The following is a 19746-nucleotide window of genomic DNA, read 5'->3' on the forward strand; positions in this document are numbered from 1 at the left end:
ATTTAAAAAATAATATATATATATATATATATATATATATATCAATACATTGGTATTTATTGTCTTCTTGAGAGAACCAAAACATGCAAGATTTGGGAAAAAAAAATAGATTCAAAGAGAACCATGTAACTGCAGGGTGTACAGGAAGAACTCCCCGGCAAATAGTTTCGGATGAGATTTTCTCCGGAATCGAGATATCCCACTATACCATTTTTTTTCCTGGAAAAATCCCAGTTTTTTTTTTTGTTAAATCCCAGATCTCGAAAACAATAGGAGGGCACTAACAAGTGTAGATTCACTGTTCCATAAATTGATGTAGAGTGGGCTATATAGAAGTACGAGAGAGAAAAAAAAAAGTTGGTGGGGGGAAGTGCTCTGTTTTAAGAAGAGAAAAGCTGCTTTCACTTCATCTCCTCTGTTTTTTTCATTTCCAGGCAGCTTTTTTCCTTTATGACTATCTTTTGCTTTTCAACTCCTTTGATCTTTTCTTTATGGGATTTGCCTTTAATTTTTTTAAAATGCTGTCAAATTGTTTTTGAGTTGTAAAATAACTGGAGTTTTAGATTTGGACTGATATCTATAAGATAGTGTTTGATTAGCTGGTTCTCGAGAGAGGCAAAAAGAGTTTCTTTTACTTGGTTTTTTCCTTTTGTTTGTCAGATTTTGTGGAAGCTTCTGCTTTTAAGTTTTAAGCTTTTTGATTTATTTTCCAATTCCTATCCTCTTTTCCCAAGAATGAATAAAGTTTCTTTAAAATTCCCAAGAAAATGTTTTTTTCTAGGTTTTGTTTCACAATTTTAATGTCTTGTACTCAAAAAAAGGTTGGGGATTTTGGGATGTTTGGAAGAAAATGCATTACTAATTCAACAAAAAGTCTAAAAACATTACACATGGATGTCTCCTCTTTGATTTGAAGAAGATATTGACATTGACAAAAACATGATGGTGATATTCAAGAATTATACTTTCCAAACAAAAATTACACAATAACAAATTGTGCGAGAAAATATTGAAGATCGAATATTCGAAAAATCAAATCTCGTTAAAATGTTGTTTTATGATCGAATTCTCAATAGTCATCGGATTTAATATGATTTGTATATAGACACAATAAGTAAACGACAAATACAATAAGGATAATATTTTTAGAACGATAATAATGAATAATAATGATAATAAATATAACAGTATCGATAAATGTTTTTTTATAACGAATTGTAAAATAACAACAATAAATACTTTTTTAAAACGATTCATAACAACAGCAGTAGCTCGATCGTAAATATTATTTTACATTTGTAAAGTATGCCTAGATATTTTTCTCCTAACTAGTTTTAATTTCCAAAAATTAGCTTATTTTTAGAAACCCTATTTCCAATTTTTACGTAATAACAAATCGCAAGAGGAAATATTAAAGATTGAATATTCTAAAAACCAAATCTCGTTAAAAAGTTGTTTTATGATCGAATTCTCAATAGTCAATGGATTCAATTCGATTCACATATAGACACAATAAGCAAACAACAAATATTTTTGGAACGATATTAACGAATTATAACAATAATAAGTGTTTATTTTTGCGATAAATCATAATAATATTAATAAATATTTTTTTATAACGAATTGCAAAAAAATGACAATAAATACTGCTTTTTAAAAAAAAAAAGATTCGTAATAACCTTAGCTTGATCATAAACATTTTTTTACATTTGAAATATAAATTTTTTGATTTGAAGGTAAGATGTAGTTATCATTAAAGTAAATCCCTATCTACTATTTGAAGAATCCATCCACAAATCAATGAATAACATAAATTTGTTTTTATCTTTTAACAAGTAAGATGAGCATTAAAGAACATTTGGTCTTTGTTCCTTTCTTTTGCATATTGTTGTATAGGCCTTTGTTAAAAGGGTATAAATTTGAAAGTGAAACCCCCATGATCCCATAAGGTAATTCACTGTAAAAAAAATTTGTACGCATGTATATTTATTTTCTTGATTTGATTTAATATTTAAAAAGTTTTGTCAGTGAGACTGCAAAATAGAAAAAGAGTCCTTTCCTTCCTCAATTGTTGGGTAGGAGTTGTCTCCATCTCAGCATTGTTTCACTCCTTCAAAATCTAGAAGAAGGAAATAAAGAAGAAAGGGCTCAAACACCTAAATTCCTAGTGTACAATATAGCTTGGACGTCTAGCCTGGGTCTAAGGGTCCACAAAATCAGCACTGTGGAAAAGGAAACCGGGACCAGATTGAGACTGCTGTAATTTTGTAATAATGGGTGTTTTTATCAGGAGCAAAGTCATGGCAGTCTCATTCTCCATGGACCATCCACAGCCAGGATCCCAACAGGATATGAAGAAAAGCAAACCTTCTCCCTCCAAGTCCACAAGGTTGCAAGGGTTACTCTGACTGCATTCAAGTCTGGTCATTGTCTATGCCCCAAGCAGAAGAAAAGAAAAAAAAAAAAAGGGGTCCTCTGCTTGGTCTAGTCTAGCCTAGGAATGGAAATCTAGGCCTCTTCAAAGCTTTGAGCTGCACCAATTAAGGAGATGGTCCTTCTCAACTTGTAAAAGTGGACATACCAATCATAATAATCTTGTTGAAGCGGGTCGTTTTGTCTTCTAATGAACTTCTTTTTAGTGGGTAAATGACACGTGGATACATGCATCTGGGCTCTTCATCTCTCCTTCAAATCACCCCCCACCAGCAGAATCCAGTTCTTCAAAGCCCAATCTCAGGCTTAGATCTTCCATTTAGATTACAAAGTACCAATTCCTGAAGCAAAGAACATGGCACCTTCATGTAATTATCTTTTCAAGATAAATCTATCAGCTAGACAGCTACCTAATCAAGATCATTCAAAATTTTCAATCTAATCTTTAAGTTGCAAACAGTTTTTAAACTCCCCTGAAAATGGGGGGATCTAAATAACATGATAACCTAAAGAAGTGAAATTTTGAGGTTCCTCAGCACTTTGCCCAAGTCAAATCTGCATGAAATGGACAAGAGAGCTTCCAGATCATGTGCAGAAATGGGTACTTACAAAGACTACACAAAGTAACACGATATTTTCCCTCCTTTATTCAAAGTGACGGGCTTCCACTCAGTTGCACTTTCTCACCTTTAATCAAGCCATGATCCGTGGTTGTGCAAAGACCTTAGAATGACTCTTTATCATATAGTTATTACACAAGGACAAAACATGTTTATCGTGATTCATTACAAGCATGGTGATGAGATCATTGTACAATGCCTTTTTGAGTGGTGTAAACATCTCAAGCATGCGCTTATGTCGTGGCACAGGCAGAGAGGCATTCAGTTCTATAGTTAAACAATGCCTCGAGACAGAATTGAGTTAAAAAGTTTATGTTCTTGGTTTCTTCCGCAAGAGATAAACAGCAGATATAAATTTTAGTCGATACAAGGAATAGACAGAAGCAAGAAACTGCTGAGGGAATCAAGCAGTATTCACATTTATATTATACAGTGCCTGATCCACAATGCAACTGAAATGGAATGGTGTAAATACAGGAACATATAATTTTATCTTCTATATGGAACAATCAAACCAAGCACTGGAACCAACATGCTACTTCACTCGCAAATGCTACCACTCTGAGATCATACATCCTGGCTGTTCATCAATTTATCCAGCACCACATTAAGGTCAACTGACTGCCCATTTGCTGTCAGTTTCCTCACTGTTGCTCTCACTAAATCTCTACGGAAACCCATTGCTACAACTTTGTCAATGACATCGTCAACTCGTATTCTGTTTCCACTCTCACTAGAATTTGATCCACTATCCACGCTAGAGGCAGTTGGAAGTGCATATGGTAATATCTTAGCAGTTGGCAATCGTGAGTAGCTGTTTCCAGCACCCACTACAGAAGATGGTGAGAGTTGGGAGGGTTTTGTGGGTGAACCATTGTAACCGGAAGAAGATGCACCATAAGGATATTGATTGTTCAAATTATGAATCCTCTGTGGTTGTGAATACCCAGAAGGCAACTCTTTATAAGGATTGTTGGCGGATTGATCTTGAATCTGCTGCTTAGAACTCACAAAATATTCATATGCAGCTGGAGACATAGCAGGTGGCACAGAGGATTTGTGGATACTTTGAGATGGCAAACAAGGAACATCTTTGGGTTGATAGCCTAATGGAAGATTGGCATGAGAATTAACCGTATTGATAAGTGGATGCTGTTGTTGTAGCTGAGACAACTGTGGAATTGGTGAAAGTTGAGGTGGTGGTTGATAAGGTTGAGTTAGTGCTGGAATCGGTTGCTGCATCTGCTGATCTAATGGTGCAAGGTATTGCTGATGAGTGGTATCTGGAGTCAGCATAGGCAGTGGATAGTTAGATTGAGAGTGCGGAATACAAGGGAAAGCACCAGGAGGTAATTGGGTTGGAAGTTGTGGAGGTGTTGCTGCTTCATGGCTTGATTGGGTATTCTGCTGAAGAAGGTTTTGAGCAGCACCAGAAGGGAGAGGAGAAAGCTGTTGTGGGCAAGTAACTGAAACTTGTAGCTGGGATTGCTGGGGAACAGATGATGACAATTCTTGAGCTGAACCGACCCGAGTAGAACTGCTTTGGTAAACTTTGGACAGTGTAAGCTTAGCAAGCTGCAGCTTAGCCTCTGCGATCTCATGCTTATCTCTCAGGTCATGAATACCACCACGAACCTGCAAAATACCATACACAAAGTTGCACTCAGCATGTTTAAGATGCCCTTTGCTTCAGCATACTTATTTCCCAAACCAGATTTTTAACCACAGTCATTGCAAATTATCACCATTCAGAAAAATATCTACTGAGATTCACTTGAACTTAAAATGCATATGTGGTAGCAGATACAATACAATAGTAGGCCAACAAAAAGAGAAATACAGCTGAACAAAATTTTTTTAAGAGAAAGACTCTGGTTGTTAAATTGAGTACTTTTGATGTCCTAGAAGTGTTTAATAATAGCCAAAAGTCAAAGAGAAAAATAAAATAACCTATTGTAGGTCTTTAACTTACACACACAGAATTGAAGCATAATGCAATTTCCATTGCAGCAAAATGTATGCCTATTGACTTTGGCTTAGGAGGTAGATGGGTTGAGTAAAACACTTTTGCTGAGGGTTAAAAAGAGCAGCGCCTTGTTTGCCCCATAAAAAATGACTGAGGTTACCACCTTGTACGCAATGATTAAAAAAGCTTCAAAGTCTAAGGTAAAAAATATGTCCAAATTTAAACTAATTTCAATTTCTTGACTCCTAATACAGGAGATAAAGACTAAGAAAAAAATTGAGTTATCTCAAAATTGAGATTGTAACCCAATTTAGATAACTTGTCGGCCAAAGCTTCAACAAGCACAAGCTAATGATCTACACCATCAAAATACCATTAATGATGGATGGATAAACATATTGCAGTGAGAGCAAACTGCTGTACCAGCAATTCTAGATTTCAGAGGTTCCGGATGAGTATTGTACAGTCATCGATGCTTAGTGGTATAAATTAAAGAGAGGCAGAAACAATCAACTCCTAGTGCTGATGGTTAATCTAGGTGCTTGAAACTCCAACAACGAGATGAACCAAGACAGGGAATAAAAGAGTTTAACATGGGGAAATTGGAAGTTGTTGTAGAGTGGTGAATGCAAATCCTATAACAAAGCTATCTAGCATCAAGTTTCAAGTCTAAAGCTTAAGAAATTAAGCCTGAAACTGAATCTCTGACCCTGTCTATATTTGCAGCAATTACTAAAACATATCGTTGAACCAAAAAAAAAATCATAAATCCACCATTTTTGGCACCTCTAGCAGCTAAATTTTATCATTATGTTTATAATATACAACTGGTTAAATTCTTAATTTTTAGTTCAAGCAACAGCTTTTGCTGAAAAAAATGGCAAATAGCCAAAGAAACAATCAAATTACAAAACAAAATAAACAAGAAATGATGAAGAGTACCTCTCCTAAAACATTCCCTAGCTCCCTAATCTTCCCCTCAACCCTTCCATGGTTAAATTCAACGGAACCCTTCAAGTCCCCAACGGCGTTCTCCAACTGGCGCGTTCTGCTCTCCAGCTGCGACACCCGCGCGCTCAATCCTCCCACCACGCACACAACATTCTCAGTGTGTTCCTTTATCTTCCTATCAATCTCTGCAATCAACGCGGCGCCGTACGAAGAAGCCCCAACTCCTCTGTCGCCAGTATCTCGATCGAGAGCGGTGTGTTTGGTGGGAATCGGGCGGAAATTGGAGGAGTGGAGTAGCTGGGGTTCGACGTCGTATTCGTCGTCATCGTCGTCGAAGAAGACGTTGCGGGATTTGGGGAGCTGTGTGATTCGCTTTTCCATGACGGGAATTCGATTGCCAAAAAGTTCGGATTTTGTTTTCCTGGTATTGTTTGGGTAAGGGAATGTCAGCGGATAGTGGCACTGCTTGCTACTTGATGATGTAAAAATGCATAATTTACCTTTTAATCATAATTACACAAATTTATTAATTTTTTTAAAAAATAATCTATCCTAAATATTTAAACCGTGAAAGATCTAAAATATTTTTTTATTTCTTTTTTTTACTCTTTTCTTTCTCTCCAGTCAATCGACAGACACAAATCGACTGCTCTAATAAAATCTAATCGTGAAATGTCAGATTCAACCGAATTTTTTTAAAAAAACATTAGATCTTGCTCCTTGGCTCCTTAAGGGAGCACTGGACAGGCCATGCCCATGGGAGCACTAGATCGCTTGCGGAGCACTCAACTTCCCTGGTGCTCCCTAGGCTGGAGGAGCGCAGCCAAAGATCTGGTCAAATATGGCCATGCATGACCAAATCCAGCCAAAAGGTCGTCGGTCGAAAATAGAAGCGTCGTTGGCTGACTGTTTGAGAGAAAAAAATAAAAGAGAAAAAATTTTAAAAATTTAAATTAAAATTTATATATTATGTAATTTTTTAAATTAATAAAAAATAAAATTATTCGAAAAATATTACTACATTAACAAATTAACAAAAATATCAACAGAATTTTGGCCACTTGACTCATGTGTCTAGCGAAAATTTTTGAGATAGACGGTTTATTTTTTATACTAATGGATTTATGTAAAATTTTGATTAAAACTTAAAAAACTGTCAATAGTTTACTCATACTTAAAAAGGGTAAAGATAAATAAACGGGTTGAATCGGATTTAGTTCAGATCTTTTTGAATTCAATTTTTTGTTTGAAATATTTTGAGTACAAATTTAGTTTAGGTCAAGTTTACATTAATTTTAGTTATTGAAATTTTAATTTATTAGGAACTCAAGATATTTTGAATTTATTTTAATGTATAAAATATTATAGCATTTTCTTTAATTGAACCTTGAATTGAAAAATAAAATGAAAGATGAACAATTCGAAATTATATTAATTTATATTACTTTTTAGTAATATACAATAAATTCTCAAATGATATTTTTCCTCATGATTATAGTTTGTCAATATTTTGTTTATACATATTGAATAAACTACAAGTAATTTGGATTGGAGTCGTACCCTCAAAAAAAAAAGAGAAATATTAGTAGTAAATTGTAAACACTACAATCATAGGAACAGACGAAGTTGAACATATATTATTGAAAAGAAATTTAATTGATACAGAGATTTCTTTTTATCATCATTTCAATAGAAATATTTACATGTTATTTCTTATAAGAATTAAATTGCTTCTTTTCGTATTAATTCATTGTTCAAGTAATACCCTGGAATACACGGTTAAGAGTGATTTTACCATTTGAAAGTTTAAATTTGTAAAAAAGGTTCTTGTGATAAGGAAATGAAGCGTTGTGAACAAAAAAATGGATACATCAAAAGCGACGAAGAGGAAGATCTGTACAATTCTTGAAGTACAAAATATCATTGCAGATGGAAAATAATAAAAAGAGAATTAGAGAATAGGAGAAAATTAAGAAGAGAATTACAGAATAGAAGAAAATTAAAAAGAGAATTTAGAGAGAGAAGTTCTTGAGGAGAATGTATTAGCTCTTGGAAAGAAGAGAAAACCCTTTAAATGAATTAGAAAGCTTTATATATAGTGTCAAAAGTGGTGATTATTTAAGAATAGGCTTTAATACGCCTAGTAAATGATATTATTATGAAAAGCTTTAATGTGAATAACCGTTACTGTAACACATTATGTGAATATTAAGGTGGTGATTATGACATATAATATGAGTGATCGTTGAAGTAATTAAATGTAATAAAACTTATTTTCAAATAAAAGGTAGTAGAGAAGACATATACGTGAAAAGCTATATAATAATAAGTTAAGAGAAAGAGAAAAAGGTGTACGTGAACAAGTATAAAAAAAATAAGTGTACGTGAATAGGTATAAAAGAAGAAAGCGTACGTGAACAAGTACATAAAAACAAGGTAAGAGAGAAACAATCGTACTTCAGGAAAAAGTTAATGAGAAAGACCTCTTAATTCTTTTCATATCTGAATTATCAAATTAAATTCTTCAGAACATCTTAAGATGAAACTAACTCATGAATCCTGTCACTTATTCTGAGTCACTTTCATTGTTATCAGTGCAAAGTGATTATTTCACTTATCCAAGTTGTTCCATGTAAAATAATGCTTCATTTATTCTAATTATTGTACATGAAATAGTACTTCACTTGTTACGTTGTAAAACAAGTCTTTTAGAGTATAATCATTAACCAAAATCAATTATCTACAAAATTCTAGCTAAATAAGCCGAGTGACACCCATAATTGTTTGCCTTAACCAAATTATGAAATTGCAAAAAGAAATTTGTTGGAAAGGACAGAGAAGTTGAGAAGAATACGATATAAACAGATTTGCAGGCAGTTGGTAACATCACTCTCTCTTTTAACTCAAAAAAAGTATTCTACCATTGGAGGCAGTGGGGAATTAAGACCTGGAACTTCAATTCTGACCATTTGCTCATCATAGCCAAACTCAACTGGGACCCCATCAATCTTACAAGCCCATGGCTTCTCTGATGCGAACACCCTCAGTTCCCCTCTTCCTTGCACTCCGATCCTTACCAAATTTTCATCACCATCAAAAGCTAATGACTGAATTGCGCCGCCAGAATTAAGCATGTTCACTAATCCAATAGGAGCAAACTGAATCTGCTTTTTGGGTAAGATTGCCACTGGTGAAACTGTGAGCAGCTCGTAGTTGAGTGGCTCAAGCGCAACCTCCATTTTCTCGGATGACTTCATGAGCTTCAGCTTCTTTGACTGATACTGATAAACAGCGTAGATGCTCACACCTTCGACAGAAATTGGGGTCTTGCCATTGTTCCATTCGATGTCTTTAGGACCTGCCAAGCAAACCACCGGGTTCGCAAACTCAGGGGCGCTTTTGTTTCTACGGGAGTGAAGACACCGCCCTCCTCCTTGACAATTGAACAATCCTAGAACCCCTGAATACTGTTTTCAGATACAAAGAGGAACATTTCAGGAAAAGAAAGTTTTGGTAACTCGAAGAACTTGGAAAACTATTGACTTACTTTGTTGAGGTTCCAAATCTTGAGCGCTGTTATCCCATCATGTAATGGATCTTCGAACAGGCAATCTCTTGTAGGAAGTGCATAGTGTTGACATCGTAAAATGGACCCATCTGGTAATGCCAGTTTCTTCAGCAAATCAAAGTTGTATTCTCCAACAAAGTCGCTTACATAAACTGGTTCACCCGAGATAGCTCGTGATGCAGCATGGAATTTAGCACATGGGTGGTGTGATTGGAACATATCCCAGTCTGGATGTATGAAGTTGCCCATCCACAAGCTGTTGTAGGCACAATGCACCATGTGACATCCTTGTAGCCAAAATATCCCAGTTGGATCGCCGTAGGGATCAATACACCAAAAATCATCTCCTACAGATTTGTAATTTATATCACCAAAAAGAAGGGGAAAAAAACAAAAAAGGTTTAGTGCCACCCTGAATTGTTGCATTGGTTGGAGAAAAATTCTGAAGACATACCAACACGCCCGAGGGCAATGGTTTCTGTTCCAAGGAAAAAGAAGTCGCTGGCCTGTTGCATACTAGAAATGACACCATTTCCATTGAAATGTTTTCTCAGAGAAGCGGTCAGAGCCTTGAAATAAGCTTTAGAGAGCTCCACGCGACCGCCATAGTCTTCTGATAGCAACTCAAGCACCTGCAAGAAATTAAGCAATTGCTGCAATGAAAAAAAAACTTGCCTATGCAGAATGGTACAAGCAAATGGAATTGCAGGCATTTCTATATAAAGGGGAATAAACAAACAAACGAAAGAATATATTTGGAGCTTACTTCAATCACATCAATCTTGACGCCATCAATTCCAACTGACTCAAGATGAGAGTGAAGTCCCTCGAACAGTTTGTTGGCCTGCTCCGGTGGAACTAACCCTACCCCATCTCTTGTAGTGTTGCATACAGCAAAATCTTTCATTTTCTTCAGCATACTGGGTGAGGCATGAGCTTTAACGATTCTGGATTCAGGCTTGCCTGAGAATTTGGGTCTAATCCCACCCCAGTATCCACATAAGGCTTGCCACACGTACACATCTTTTACGGTCTTGAACTCCTCCTTCAGCTCCTTAACAAAGGCACCCATTCCCTTGTTAGATGGTGTTTTGGTACTCTCAAAATCTTTAAATCTATAATTCTCTTGAAATTTTACAAGCCTGTATGGCTTTTCTTCACCGTTAGCCGCTCGGTCAATGCCTTCATTATCGATTGGATCGTCGTCTAGGCATATGGATTGCCACCCATCATCGATTATGAGCATCCCCGAGGGGCATCCATCCTCATCCAGGGCCTTGACCCCATCCCACACACCTTTCGGATGTACGGAGCGATAAAAGGCATCCCAAGTGCACCAACCGAATTTGTCCACTATGCCTGGTGGGCTTTTCTCCTGAAGAAGCCTGAATGTCCCCAGAAGCACCCTGGCCACTTTCATGACCTCCTTGACAAGATTATATGGATCTTCACCAACATGCATGTACAAACAACTCCTGAAGCTCGACCCACGAAACTTCGTAGACCCACTTTCAACACAGATGTCCACGTTGTCATCAATTCCGGGCTGAAGAGAACTGCTGAAGGACCCTTCGATGATTGGAAGTAGAATAACGTAAGGGCGACCCAAGTCACTTTTGTCCAAAACCATCATCTGAGTCTCGTACTGCACTTCTCTCCCGCTGCTTCCCACCCAGTGCGTACTCCACCAAAGTTTGAACCTGAATATGCTCATGAACCGTACGCCACTCAGCTTGCCTATCGGCACCACGTGACAGCTGCTCGGTTCTCCCACGTCAAACCCCACGAAGCAACCATGATCAGCTGTACTGTTGTTCTTGGTGTTGTCGGGGAAGGAATATGGTGATGGGGTGGCTACAATGTTTGAAGGGACTTCAGTGAGAATTGGATGACCGTTGGCTAGGAAATCTGTTCCTGCGAGTGTGATTGAAGTGGGAACTTTCACCATTAAGAAGCCTCATAGCATCTAGATCTTTCCTGGTTAAGCTTACAGCCATGAAAGAATCTGCTGCACTTCTGCTAGCAAACCCTTTTTCTTTTTCTTCCCAATGAATTTGCTAGCAAGAGCTTTGATGAGAGGAAGGCTTGAAATTTTTCGGTGTTGCAAGGAAGGATGAATATGGTATTATATATATAAGGAAGTTGAGGGAGAATTTGTTTAAAGAAATGATTTTAATTAAAAAATAAATTATCAAATTGATTTTCAATTATTTTCGATTTTTATCATAATTCAATCGCTTTCTATTATTTTTTATTTTTATTATCATTCAGTAATTTTTCTTTTGTAAAAATTCAATTTATATGTTTTTCAATTGAAATAGCATACTATTGCACAAGAGTAACAGTGAAATTTCAAGTGCAGGCAGGCTTAGCTGTATAGGTGTTCTGTTTGACGATAGTGCCTCGATGAGTGGCGACGGTGCCTCCCAGTCGGTCACTGTATTCGCGGTGGCTACACTTAGCAAATCGGACAAAAACGACGTGGCAGGCAATGGAGCATAAGCCAACGCCATCGGCGGCGGTTAGTGTAAAGTTGGATTCATGAATCATGCAGCTGCAACCGTTTGCATTACTCAAAGCTTTGACAGGTGCGAGCAATGTGGTACATAAGGAGGACACCTCATCCCCGCGATTCCACATTAACCTCCGGTAAACGGAGATGGAACCACGTGGTCTGCACAAGTTGTCATGCACTTATTCGTAAGATATGGATTATCAAATAAAAAATTTTAATTTAAATTAATAAAATTCAATCAAATTCGATAGATTATTCCCTAAGTCGGGGACAAGACGTTCACTCTCTAATTATACGAACAAGCTCTTCAAACCGACCCACTTCACACGTTTTCGTCGTTATTCTTTTGGTTCTCTTGCAGAATTTGTCTATCCAGTCCAACCTTTAATTCATACGTAAGAAGCCTACATTGAAATCGTTAGCAATTTCTGGCAAAAAAAGGAGAAAATCAACCGCTATTGCTAACGTTTGGATTGTATCAATTTACAGGCTTAATCGATTATCAATTCATCATATTAACCATATAGCCCTCTCCAAAGGCTCCTTTCCATCATGGAAACCTGAATGCCCAAGAACAGGCTGGTACCGAACAATATTCTGTTCATACAGAATTTACCTCACGAGACAACTAGCACGATGCTGCAGCTGTTTTTCGAAAAGTACCCGGGATTCAGGGAAGTTCGAATGATTGAAGCAAAGTGAGGCATTGCGTTTGTAGAGTATGAAGATGAAGAGCAGTCCTCCACAGCCATGCAGCACCTTCAGGGTTTCAAAATCGCCCCACAATATCCCATGGCTATCACTTTTGCTAAGAAGTGACATACCCCTTTTTGTCAGTGATTGTATTATTTCTTGGCCTAACTTTGCATGGATATGTAGTAGGTGCAAAGATTCATGCATACCACAGTCGTGTAGATCTCGTCATCTCGAAGAAACTAATCCCGGAAGCCTGTATCGTCCCTTTGATGTTTCAAACTAGCCAACCCAAGTTAGATGATTATAGCAGAGGATGCATTTTGTGATAACTTGTTCTATTTCTGCAACTATGTTGGTTAAAGAGACACTTCTTACCATTTCTAGTCATCTAAGCAGCGAAACTGTCAAATTTCTTCCCAAAAAAATAAGTGAAAGCTCTGCCAGCTAATTAAAAAAAAATGATTGATCCATGTAAGTTTGAGGCAGGGAGGGAGGCAAAATGTAAAGACAAAAGGATTTTTATTCGACTGATTAATTGATCCATATAAGAGATCACAGAAAAGCTTGATGTATGTTGGAAAAATTGTCCTCCATTGCAGAGAGATAAGATAATCTCAAGGTGCTGTACCATGAATTAAGTATAGCGAGAGATTGATTGATTTTTTGATCAAACAAGATTTTCCCTTTTTTTTCTTCCCATTCAAAACAAGCAGTCTTTGTTTTAGGGGGAGCTGAATTCTTAAATCAGGTACTCGACATTTGATAAACTTGAAGAGTTAGGCCATGGGACGTGAATTGTAACCATCTGCTCATCATAATCAAACTTGACAGGAACCCCATCAATTTTGCAAGTACTTGGCTTATCTGAAGCGAACACCCTCATTTCTCCACTTCCTTTTACTCCAATTCTTACCAAACCTTCGCCATCATCGAAGACCATCGACTGAATTGCACCACCGGAATTAAGCATGTTCACTAAGCCGATGGGAGCAAATTGGATCCGTCTTCTTGGTAAGACTGTCACAGGAGAGACAGTGAGTAGCTCGTAATCGAATGGTTCGAGTGAAACCTCTACTTTGTCTGATTGTTTCATCAGCTTCAGCTTCCTTTTCTGCAACATATATACAGCAAAGATGCTCACACTTTTTACAGAAATTGGGTTCTTGCCATGGCTCCATTCGATGTCTTTTGGGCTTGCGAAGCAGCCTACCATGCTTGAAAACTGGGAGGCGCTCTCGTTTCTCCGAGATTCACGAGACCACCCTCCCCCTTGACAGTTGAACAGTCCTAGAACTCCTGTATACTGTTGTCAACGCAAATGAAGAACATTACATCAGATGATTGCCACAATTAAGAAACTTTTCAGCGAGATTTCAATGTTTTATCTTACTTTATTGAGGTTCCAAATCTTGAGCATAGTTTTCCCATCATGCAACGGGTCTTCAAACAGGCAATCTCTCGTTGGAAGAGCGTAGTGTTGGCATCTCAAGATGGACCCATCAGGCAATACCAGGCTCTTCAGCACCTTGAAATTGTGTTGTCCGACAGAATCACTTACATAAATAGGTCCACCAGACATAGCTCGGGATGCGGCATGGAATTCAGCACATTGGTGAGTTGATTGGAACATGTCCCAATCTGGTTGTATGAAGTTGCCCATCCACAAGCTGTTGTAGGCACAATGCACCATGTGGCAGCCCTGAAGCCAATATGTCCCGTTTGGGTCGCCTGAGGGGTCAGTGCACCAGAAATCATCACCTACAGGTAAATTTGCATCAGCATAGTTTGATTAGTCCTTTGCATCATCTTGTCTCATATGGTTTTTTTTAAGACATTTGGATGCAAATTTCAAAATTTTCTAAATACATACCAACACGAACGAGGGATATGGTCTCTGTTCCTAGAAAAAAGAAGTCATTGCAGTGCTGCATGCTAGCAATAACACCATTTCCTTTGAAATGTCTCCTCACTGAAGCTGTTAGAGCCTTGTAATAAGCTTTGGCCAGATCCACACGTCCGCCAAACTCCTCTGCAAGCATCTCAAGCAGCTGCAAACAGCAATTGCCTCAATAACATGCAAAATCTTGGTGAAAAACTGGAAAAATCTCAACTAGAAATATGGATACAGTTGTCCATTGATGCAATCCTGACGCTGGAATTTCAGAATACAAATAACTGACCGCCCAGCCTGAATTAAAAACCTTTAAAACTACACAATCAAGGATAATGGCAAAATTGGGTTCTAAAAGGATTATAAAGCTAATCTAGAACAATTTAAAAGGCAGTTAATTAATTCCTGAAAAGCATATAAAACAAAGCACTATGCTATTAGTTATCTGATATTGAGCAAATATTCTTGAACATTGGGGAAACATCCAAAAAACAAATCTTACGAAGTGTTTAAATGTACAGCCTAATCCTTGCAATGAAGCCAGGACCAAAGTTGTTTATCGTTACATGACAATACCACAACATCCTACATTACTCACCGAAAGAACAAACAGGAAACCCTTAAACAGGGCGACACGCGCCAAGAAAAGTGACAAAGGATTTCTTGTTCAGGATAAGTTGTGTGAACTTAGACCTGCAACGGCAGTTAGCCAATCTTTTTGCACTGTATTCTACCATGCAAATGCTGTCAAAGTTCATTGCCTTATGCTTTAAACAATTAATACCATCATTAATTCAGATTACCACATCATCAAATTGAAAATCATTTGGCTTTTTCATTCTGAAATTCGCTCTGGGTATACATAAAAAATCCAAAAACAATAAGGGACAGAAAATTACTTAAATATAAGATAATGTGGACCACTGGACCTCAACTTGATGATGTGGCTGTGTAATTAGATGGAAAGGGTCATGGTCAAGTAAACTGAGATGCAGAAGGGAAAGTGATCAAACTTTGACCTTGGACAATACTTTCTAGAGAACGCCATGCAGAAGTCAAAAGTGCACGTGAGCTCAAAGCCCACAACTCATTAAGAAATAAAAGAGAAGAACGAGAGAGTTCGAGAACTTACATGAATCACATCAACCTTGACGCCATCAATCCCCAGGGATTCAAGATAAGAGTGAAGTCCTTCGTACATCTTGTGAACCAGTTCCGGTGGGACCAATCCTACACCATTATTAACGATCTTGTCTACAGCTAAATCCTCCATTGTCATCAGCAAGCCCTGGGACAATTTAGGAGTAATGACCTCTGCAGGAGGCATTCCTGGGACATTGGGTCTAATCCCACCCCAATATCCACATAATGCATGCCACACGTATACATGCTCTATGGTCTTAAACTCTTCCTTTATGTCCTTAATGAAGGCACCCATGCCCTTCTTAATAGGTGATTTAGTGCTTTCATACTCCCTAAATTTATAGTTCTCTTCAAATTTTATGAGCCTACAGGGCATTTGTTCACCAGCAGAAGTTCGATTTATGCCTTCTTGATCACTGATGGGGTCATCATCATGACAAATGGACTGCCATCCATCATCAATAAGGACCATCCCTGGAGGGCACCCACCCTCCACGAGGCCCTTGACCCCTTCCCATACACCTTTAGGGTGTACTTTAAGGTAAAATGCATCCCAAGTGCACCAACCGAATTTATCTACTATACCTGGCGGGGTTTTCTCGTCAAGAAGCCTGAAGGTCCCCAGATGGACCCTGGCTACCTTCATGGCCTCCTTGACGAGACTATAGGGATCATCACCGACATGCATGTACAGACAACTCCTGAAGCTGGAACCACAAACCTGCGTGGACCCACTCTCCACGCAGATATCCACGTTCTGATCACCAACTCCAGGCTGGAGAGAAGCCCTGAACGGCCCTTCCAGGAGTGGAAGCAGCAGAACATAAGGACGCCCGGACTCCTTTTTGTCCAACATCATCATCTGAGTATCATTCTCCACGTCTTTTCCACTACTTCCAACCCAATGGGTGGTCCACCAGACTTTGAACCTGAAAATGCTCATGAACCTTATGCCACTCAGCTTGCCTATGGGAACCACGTGTCGGCTCTTTGGCTCCTCGACATCGAACCCAACAAAGCAACCTACGGTGCTCTTGGCCTTGTCTGCGGAACAAAACGGTGATGGGGTGGCTACAATGTTCGCAGGGACTTCAGTGAGAATGGGTTCACCATTAGCAAGGAAGTTTGATCCTTCCAAAGTTATTGACGTGGATAATTGACCATCATAAACAAGCCCCATTGCATCCAGGGCATTTTTGGTTATGCTTGGAGCCATGGAAAAAAGGAATCTTCTAGGTAGGAAGGGGAAGAAATATGGCTTAGAATGTCGGTGAGCAATGCAGGAACAAGCGGTGGTATTTATAGAAGTTTAGAGGGCCAGGGTAAGAGCTTACACGTTGTTTTACAGGAAAACTTGGCTGTGGTTTGCTCGTGCATGGGAACCATGTACAAGTTGGGGGTTTGAGTTTTGCTTCCATGGCTGATTCCCCCTTGGCTCTAGCTAGAGACACTTGACAAACAAGAAAACACGGAAAAAGGGTATTGTGGTCATTTGGGTTTCCATCTTGGGTGAAAGTAAGTGCCCATAAATTAAAAACACAATGTACGGGGACAATGTCATCTATAGATATGAGTGCCATTCCTTCGTCAGTCATGGCCATATGGCCCGATGCATGGTCACCCTCCCTGGAACCGTCTTTCTTTTTCCTTAATAGATGAAAGAGCCTTAGAAAGAGAAAGGTGGAGCCAATCAAGGGAGCTTTCGACATGGAAAAGGAGCTTGAAGGTGACAAATTGTCTATGACAAGGAGGGGGGTGTAGTGCATGGGGTGGTCCTGGTTTCTGTCAAAAGTAAGTAATCTCAAAGGGTAAGAACTGTGCTAGTCTACTTTGAGAGGCTATGGTGAAAATCTTCCTTCTCTTCTTTTAATCTTTATTTATTCCTATCTTTAATTTGTTTTCTTTATTCTTCCACTTATCTCTCGACCTTTCATTGCTTTTCTAGATGCTTCTTCAGCTCCTTTATTTTAATGAAGCCACTAGGCTTTAGCTCCCAAGAAGTTTCCATCTTTCACTGCACACTTTGTCTAGCTTGCTGGTTAATTTGCCTTTGCTCGAATTCTTTATTAATAATTGATTTATTATAATAATTAATAATGAATCAAAGCTAATCATAATGTAATGTTATTCCTTATAAATTAACATTTACTTAATTAATGACTAAAAAAATTAGGTTCCAAACTTTATACCTTTTCAATATTAATTAATTTTGTGTTTTAACGAATCATTAAATTTTGACTTATATAATGTTCTAAATATGTAATTAGATCTAATAATTATAAACCCTGTTAGTTAATATGACCTAAGATTAAGTGAATTTAAATTTTATATAATCATGTTTGTGTTATAATCGTATCAAGTCATTTATGATAAAAACAAAAATCAACATCATATGTAGGAATCCGTTAAATCATGATAATAAATTTATTATAATTGTGACATTTCATATATTAAAATCATTATAATATTTTTAAAAAAAAGAGATATTTAAATTTATACTCTTTAAATAGTGATATTTTACATTAATTAGTGAATCAAATATTATATTTTATTATTATTATTTTATTAAAAAATATTATAAGAAAAAGTTTATAATATGATAAATGATGATTAGAGAGCTATAATAACATAAAGGATTGAGGTTAAGTAGGCCGGCAGCGGGTCTAGAAAGATCCAAGACAAATCAAAGGGATTAACCGTTGCCCCGCCGCTTACGTCATCTCTAAGCCACACTTATGCATGGGAATTCCATAGTAATTTGACGAATTTGTCCTTAAAAATTGCGAATTTTCCTATTCCTCGTGCTAATAACGTGGGAAATGAATGGTGGGGCCACTTCCTCCCCCTCACCACATATTTCCTTGATAGATAAATTTCATGGTTTTAATTATAGTTTTTATACTATATTTTGTAATTTTTTGAATTAATTATTTATAGATATTTTTTTAATTAAATTTTTGTGAATAACTTGTAGGCTCACAAAAAGATAAGTTATTAATTGATTCGTTTAGCAATATTACAATATATATCTTAAAGAATGAATAAATATATTAATTTTAAATTTAAACTATTTTATTAATTTTACTGAACAAAATCAATAGTTTAATCTATTGTGAGAATAAAAGTTATTCACAAGGTTTTAGTGAAATAAAAAAATCTATGAAGTACTAATTGAGAAAAAAAAACCAGCAAATATAACATGTAGAAAAAAATAAAACTACAAAATATTATTTAGATTTGTATTTAATATATAATCGAAGTATAAATTTTATACATTATTAATGAATAAAAAAATATTATTATTTGTTAGTAAATAAAAATTACAAAATAACATATTTTTAATTTTTAATTATTTATATTTACGAGATAATATTTCATGATATTATTAAATACATCAACTATAAATTCTTATTATTTACTATTTCTATTAATTAAATTTATTATTTAATTTTGAGGGTGGTTGACAGTTTGACACGTGTCGAAAACTCAAGTGGGAGAAAAGACACCTAATTTCTTGAGAAGCCACGTAAACACCTCGGACACTCACTCAGGCTAACGCCGCTGATGCATCTAACTCAGGGCGGCGGGTACTATCAAGATTTAAGAAACAAGAAAATGTGACTAAACAGACCGCAGCCCGACCGTGGCGCCGACACGTCAAACTAGTTTGCACGTCACCTTGCCCTTCTCGTCGCTGTTCTTTTTGTGTTTTCTTCTTTTCATTTGAAAGTAAATTTAATTATAAAGTGACAAATTATTTTATTTAAATTTATTACTTCTTAGCAAAATATAAAATTTATTTTTAAACTTAGATTTAATTTTTATTAATAAAAATATAAAAATGATTAAATTTTATTTTTATAATGAATTTCCATTTCATTTTTGACTAAATGAACAGACTTAATTAAATCAAATAAATTACGAATATCAAATAGAAATACCTTGTCACCGCAGTAAGAAGTC

General features: G+C 36.9%; 3 protein-coding genes and 1 pseudogene across 3 annotated transcripts in view; all 4 read right to left on the minus strand.

Moving 5' to 3' along the window:
- Positions 1-422, minus strand: part of LOC18604012 (tryptophan aminotransferase-related protein 2) — a 4746-nt gene extending 4324 nt beyond the window's left edge. Inside the window, exon 1 of the mRNA XM_018118310.1 lies at positions 123-422. Coding sequence (XP_017973799.1) covers positions 123-125 — 3 coding nt within the window. The 5' untranslated portion in view covers positions 126-422. The remainder of the gene's footprint in view (positions 1-122) is intronic.
- LOC18604013 (arginine-glutamic acid dipeptide repeats protein) lies at positions 3355-6444 on the minus strand. Its single transcript, XM_007036299.2, has 2 exons — positions 5962-6444; positions 3355-4688 (listed from the first exon to the last, which is right to left on the minus strand). The coding sequence occupies exons 1-2, from the start codon at positions 6349-6351 to the stop codon at positions 3621-3623; spliced, it is 1458 nt and encodes a 485-aa protein (XP_007036361.2). The 5' UTR covers positions 6352-6444; the 3' UTR covers positions 3355-3620.
- On the minus strand, positions 8754-11535 carry LOC18604014 (annotated as a pseudogene).
- LOC18604016 (galactinol--sucrose galactosyltransferase) lies at positions 13252-17433 on the minus strand. Its single transcript, XM_007036302.2, has 4 exons — positions 15773-17433; positions 14620-14797; positions 14140-14507; positions 13252-14052 (listed from the first exon to the last, which is right to left on the minus strand). The coding sequence occupies exons 1-4, from the start codon at positions 16997-16999 to the stop codon at positions 13489-13491; spliced, it is 2337 nt and encodes a 778-aa protein (XP_007036364.2). The 5' UTR covers positions 17000-17433; the 3' UTR covers positions 13252-13488.

Source organism: Theobroma cacao, chromosome 3, assembly GCF_000208745.1.
Source record: "Theobroma cacao cultivar B97-61/B2 chromosome 3, Criollo_cocoa_genome_V2, whole genome shotgun sequence".
In the NCBI taxonomy this organism is placed as follows: domain Eukaryota; kingdom Viridiplantae; phylum Streptophyta; class Magnoliopsida; order Malvales; family Malvaceae; genus Theobroma; species Theobroma cacao.

What these genes read in the sequence shown, in the direction of transcription:
- LOC18604013 (XM_007036299.2), bottom strand. Translation starts at nt 6,351, where the DNA reads ATGGAAAAGCGAATCACACAGCTCCCCAAATCCCGCAACGTCTTCTTC. An exon ending in TAGGGAATGTTTTAGGAGAG is followed by an intron (nt 4,689 to 5,961) that starts GTACTCTTCATC and finishes GGTATTTTGCAG; the next exon opens with GTTCGTGGTGGTATTCATGA.
- LOC18604016 (XM_007036302.2), bottom strand. Translation starts at nt 16,999, where the DNA reads ATGGCTCCAAGCATAACCAAAAATGCCCTGGATGCAATGGGGCTTGTT. An exon ending in TCAAGGTTGATGTGATTCAT is followed by an intron (nt 14,798 to 15,772) that starts GTAAGTTCTCGA and finishes TGCTGTTTGCAG; the next exon opens with CTGCTTGAGATGCTTGCAGA. An exon ending in CATATCCCTCGTTCGTGTTG is followed by an intron (nt 14,508 to 14,619) that starts GTATGTATTTAG and finishes ATTTACCTGTAG; the next exon opens with GTGATGATTTCTGGTGCACT.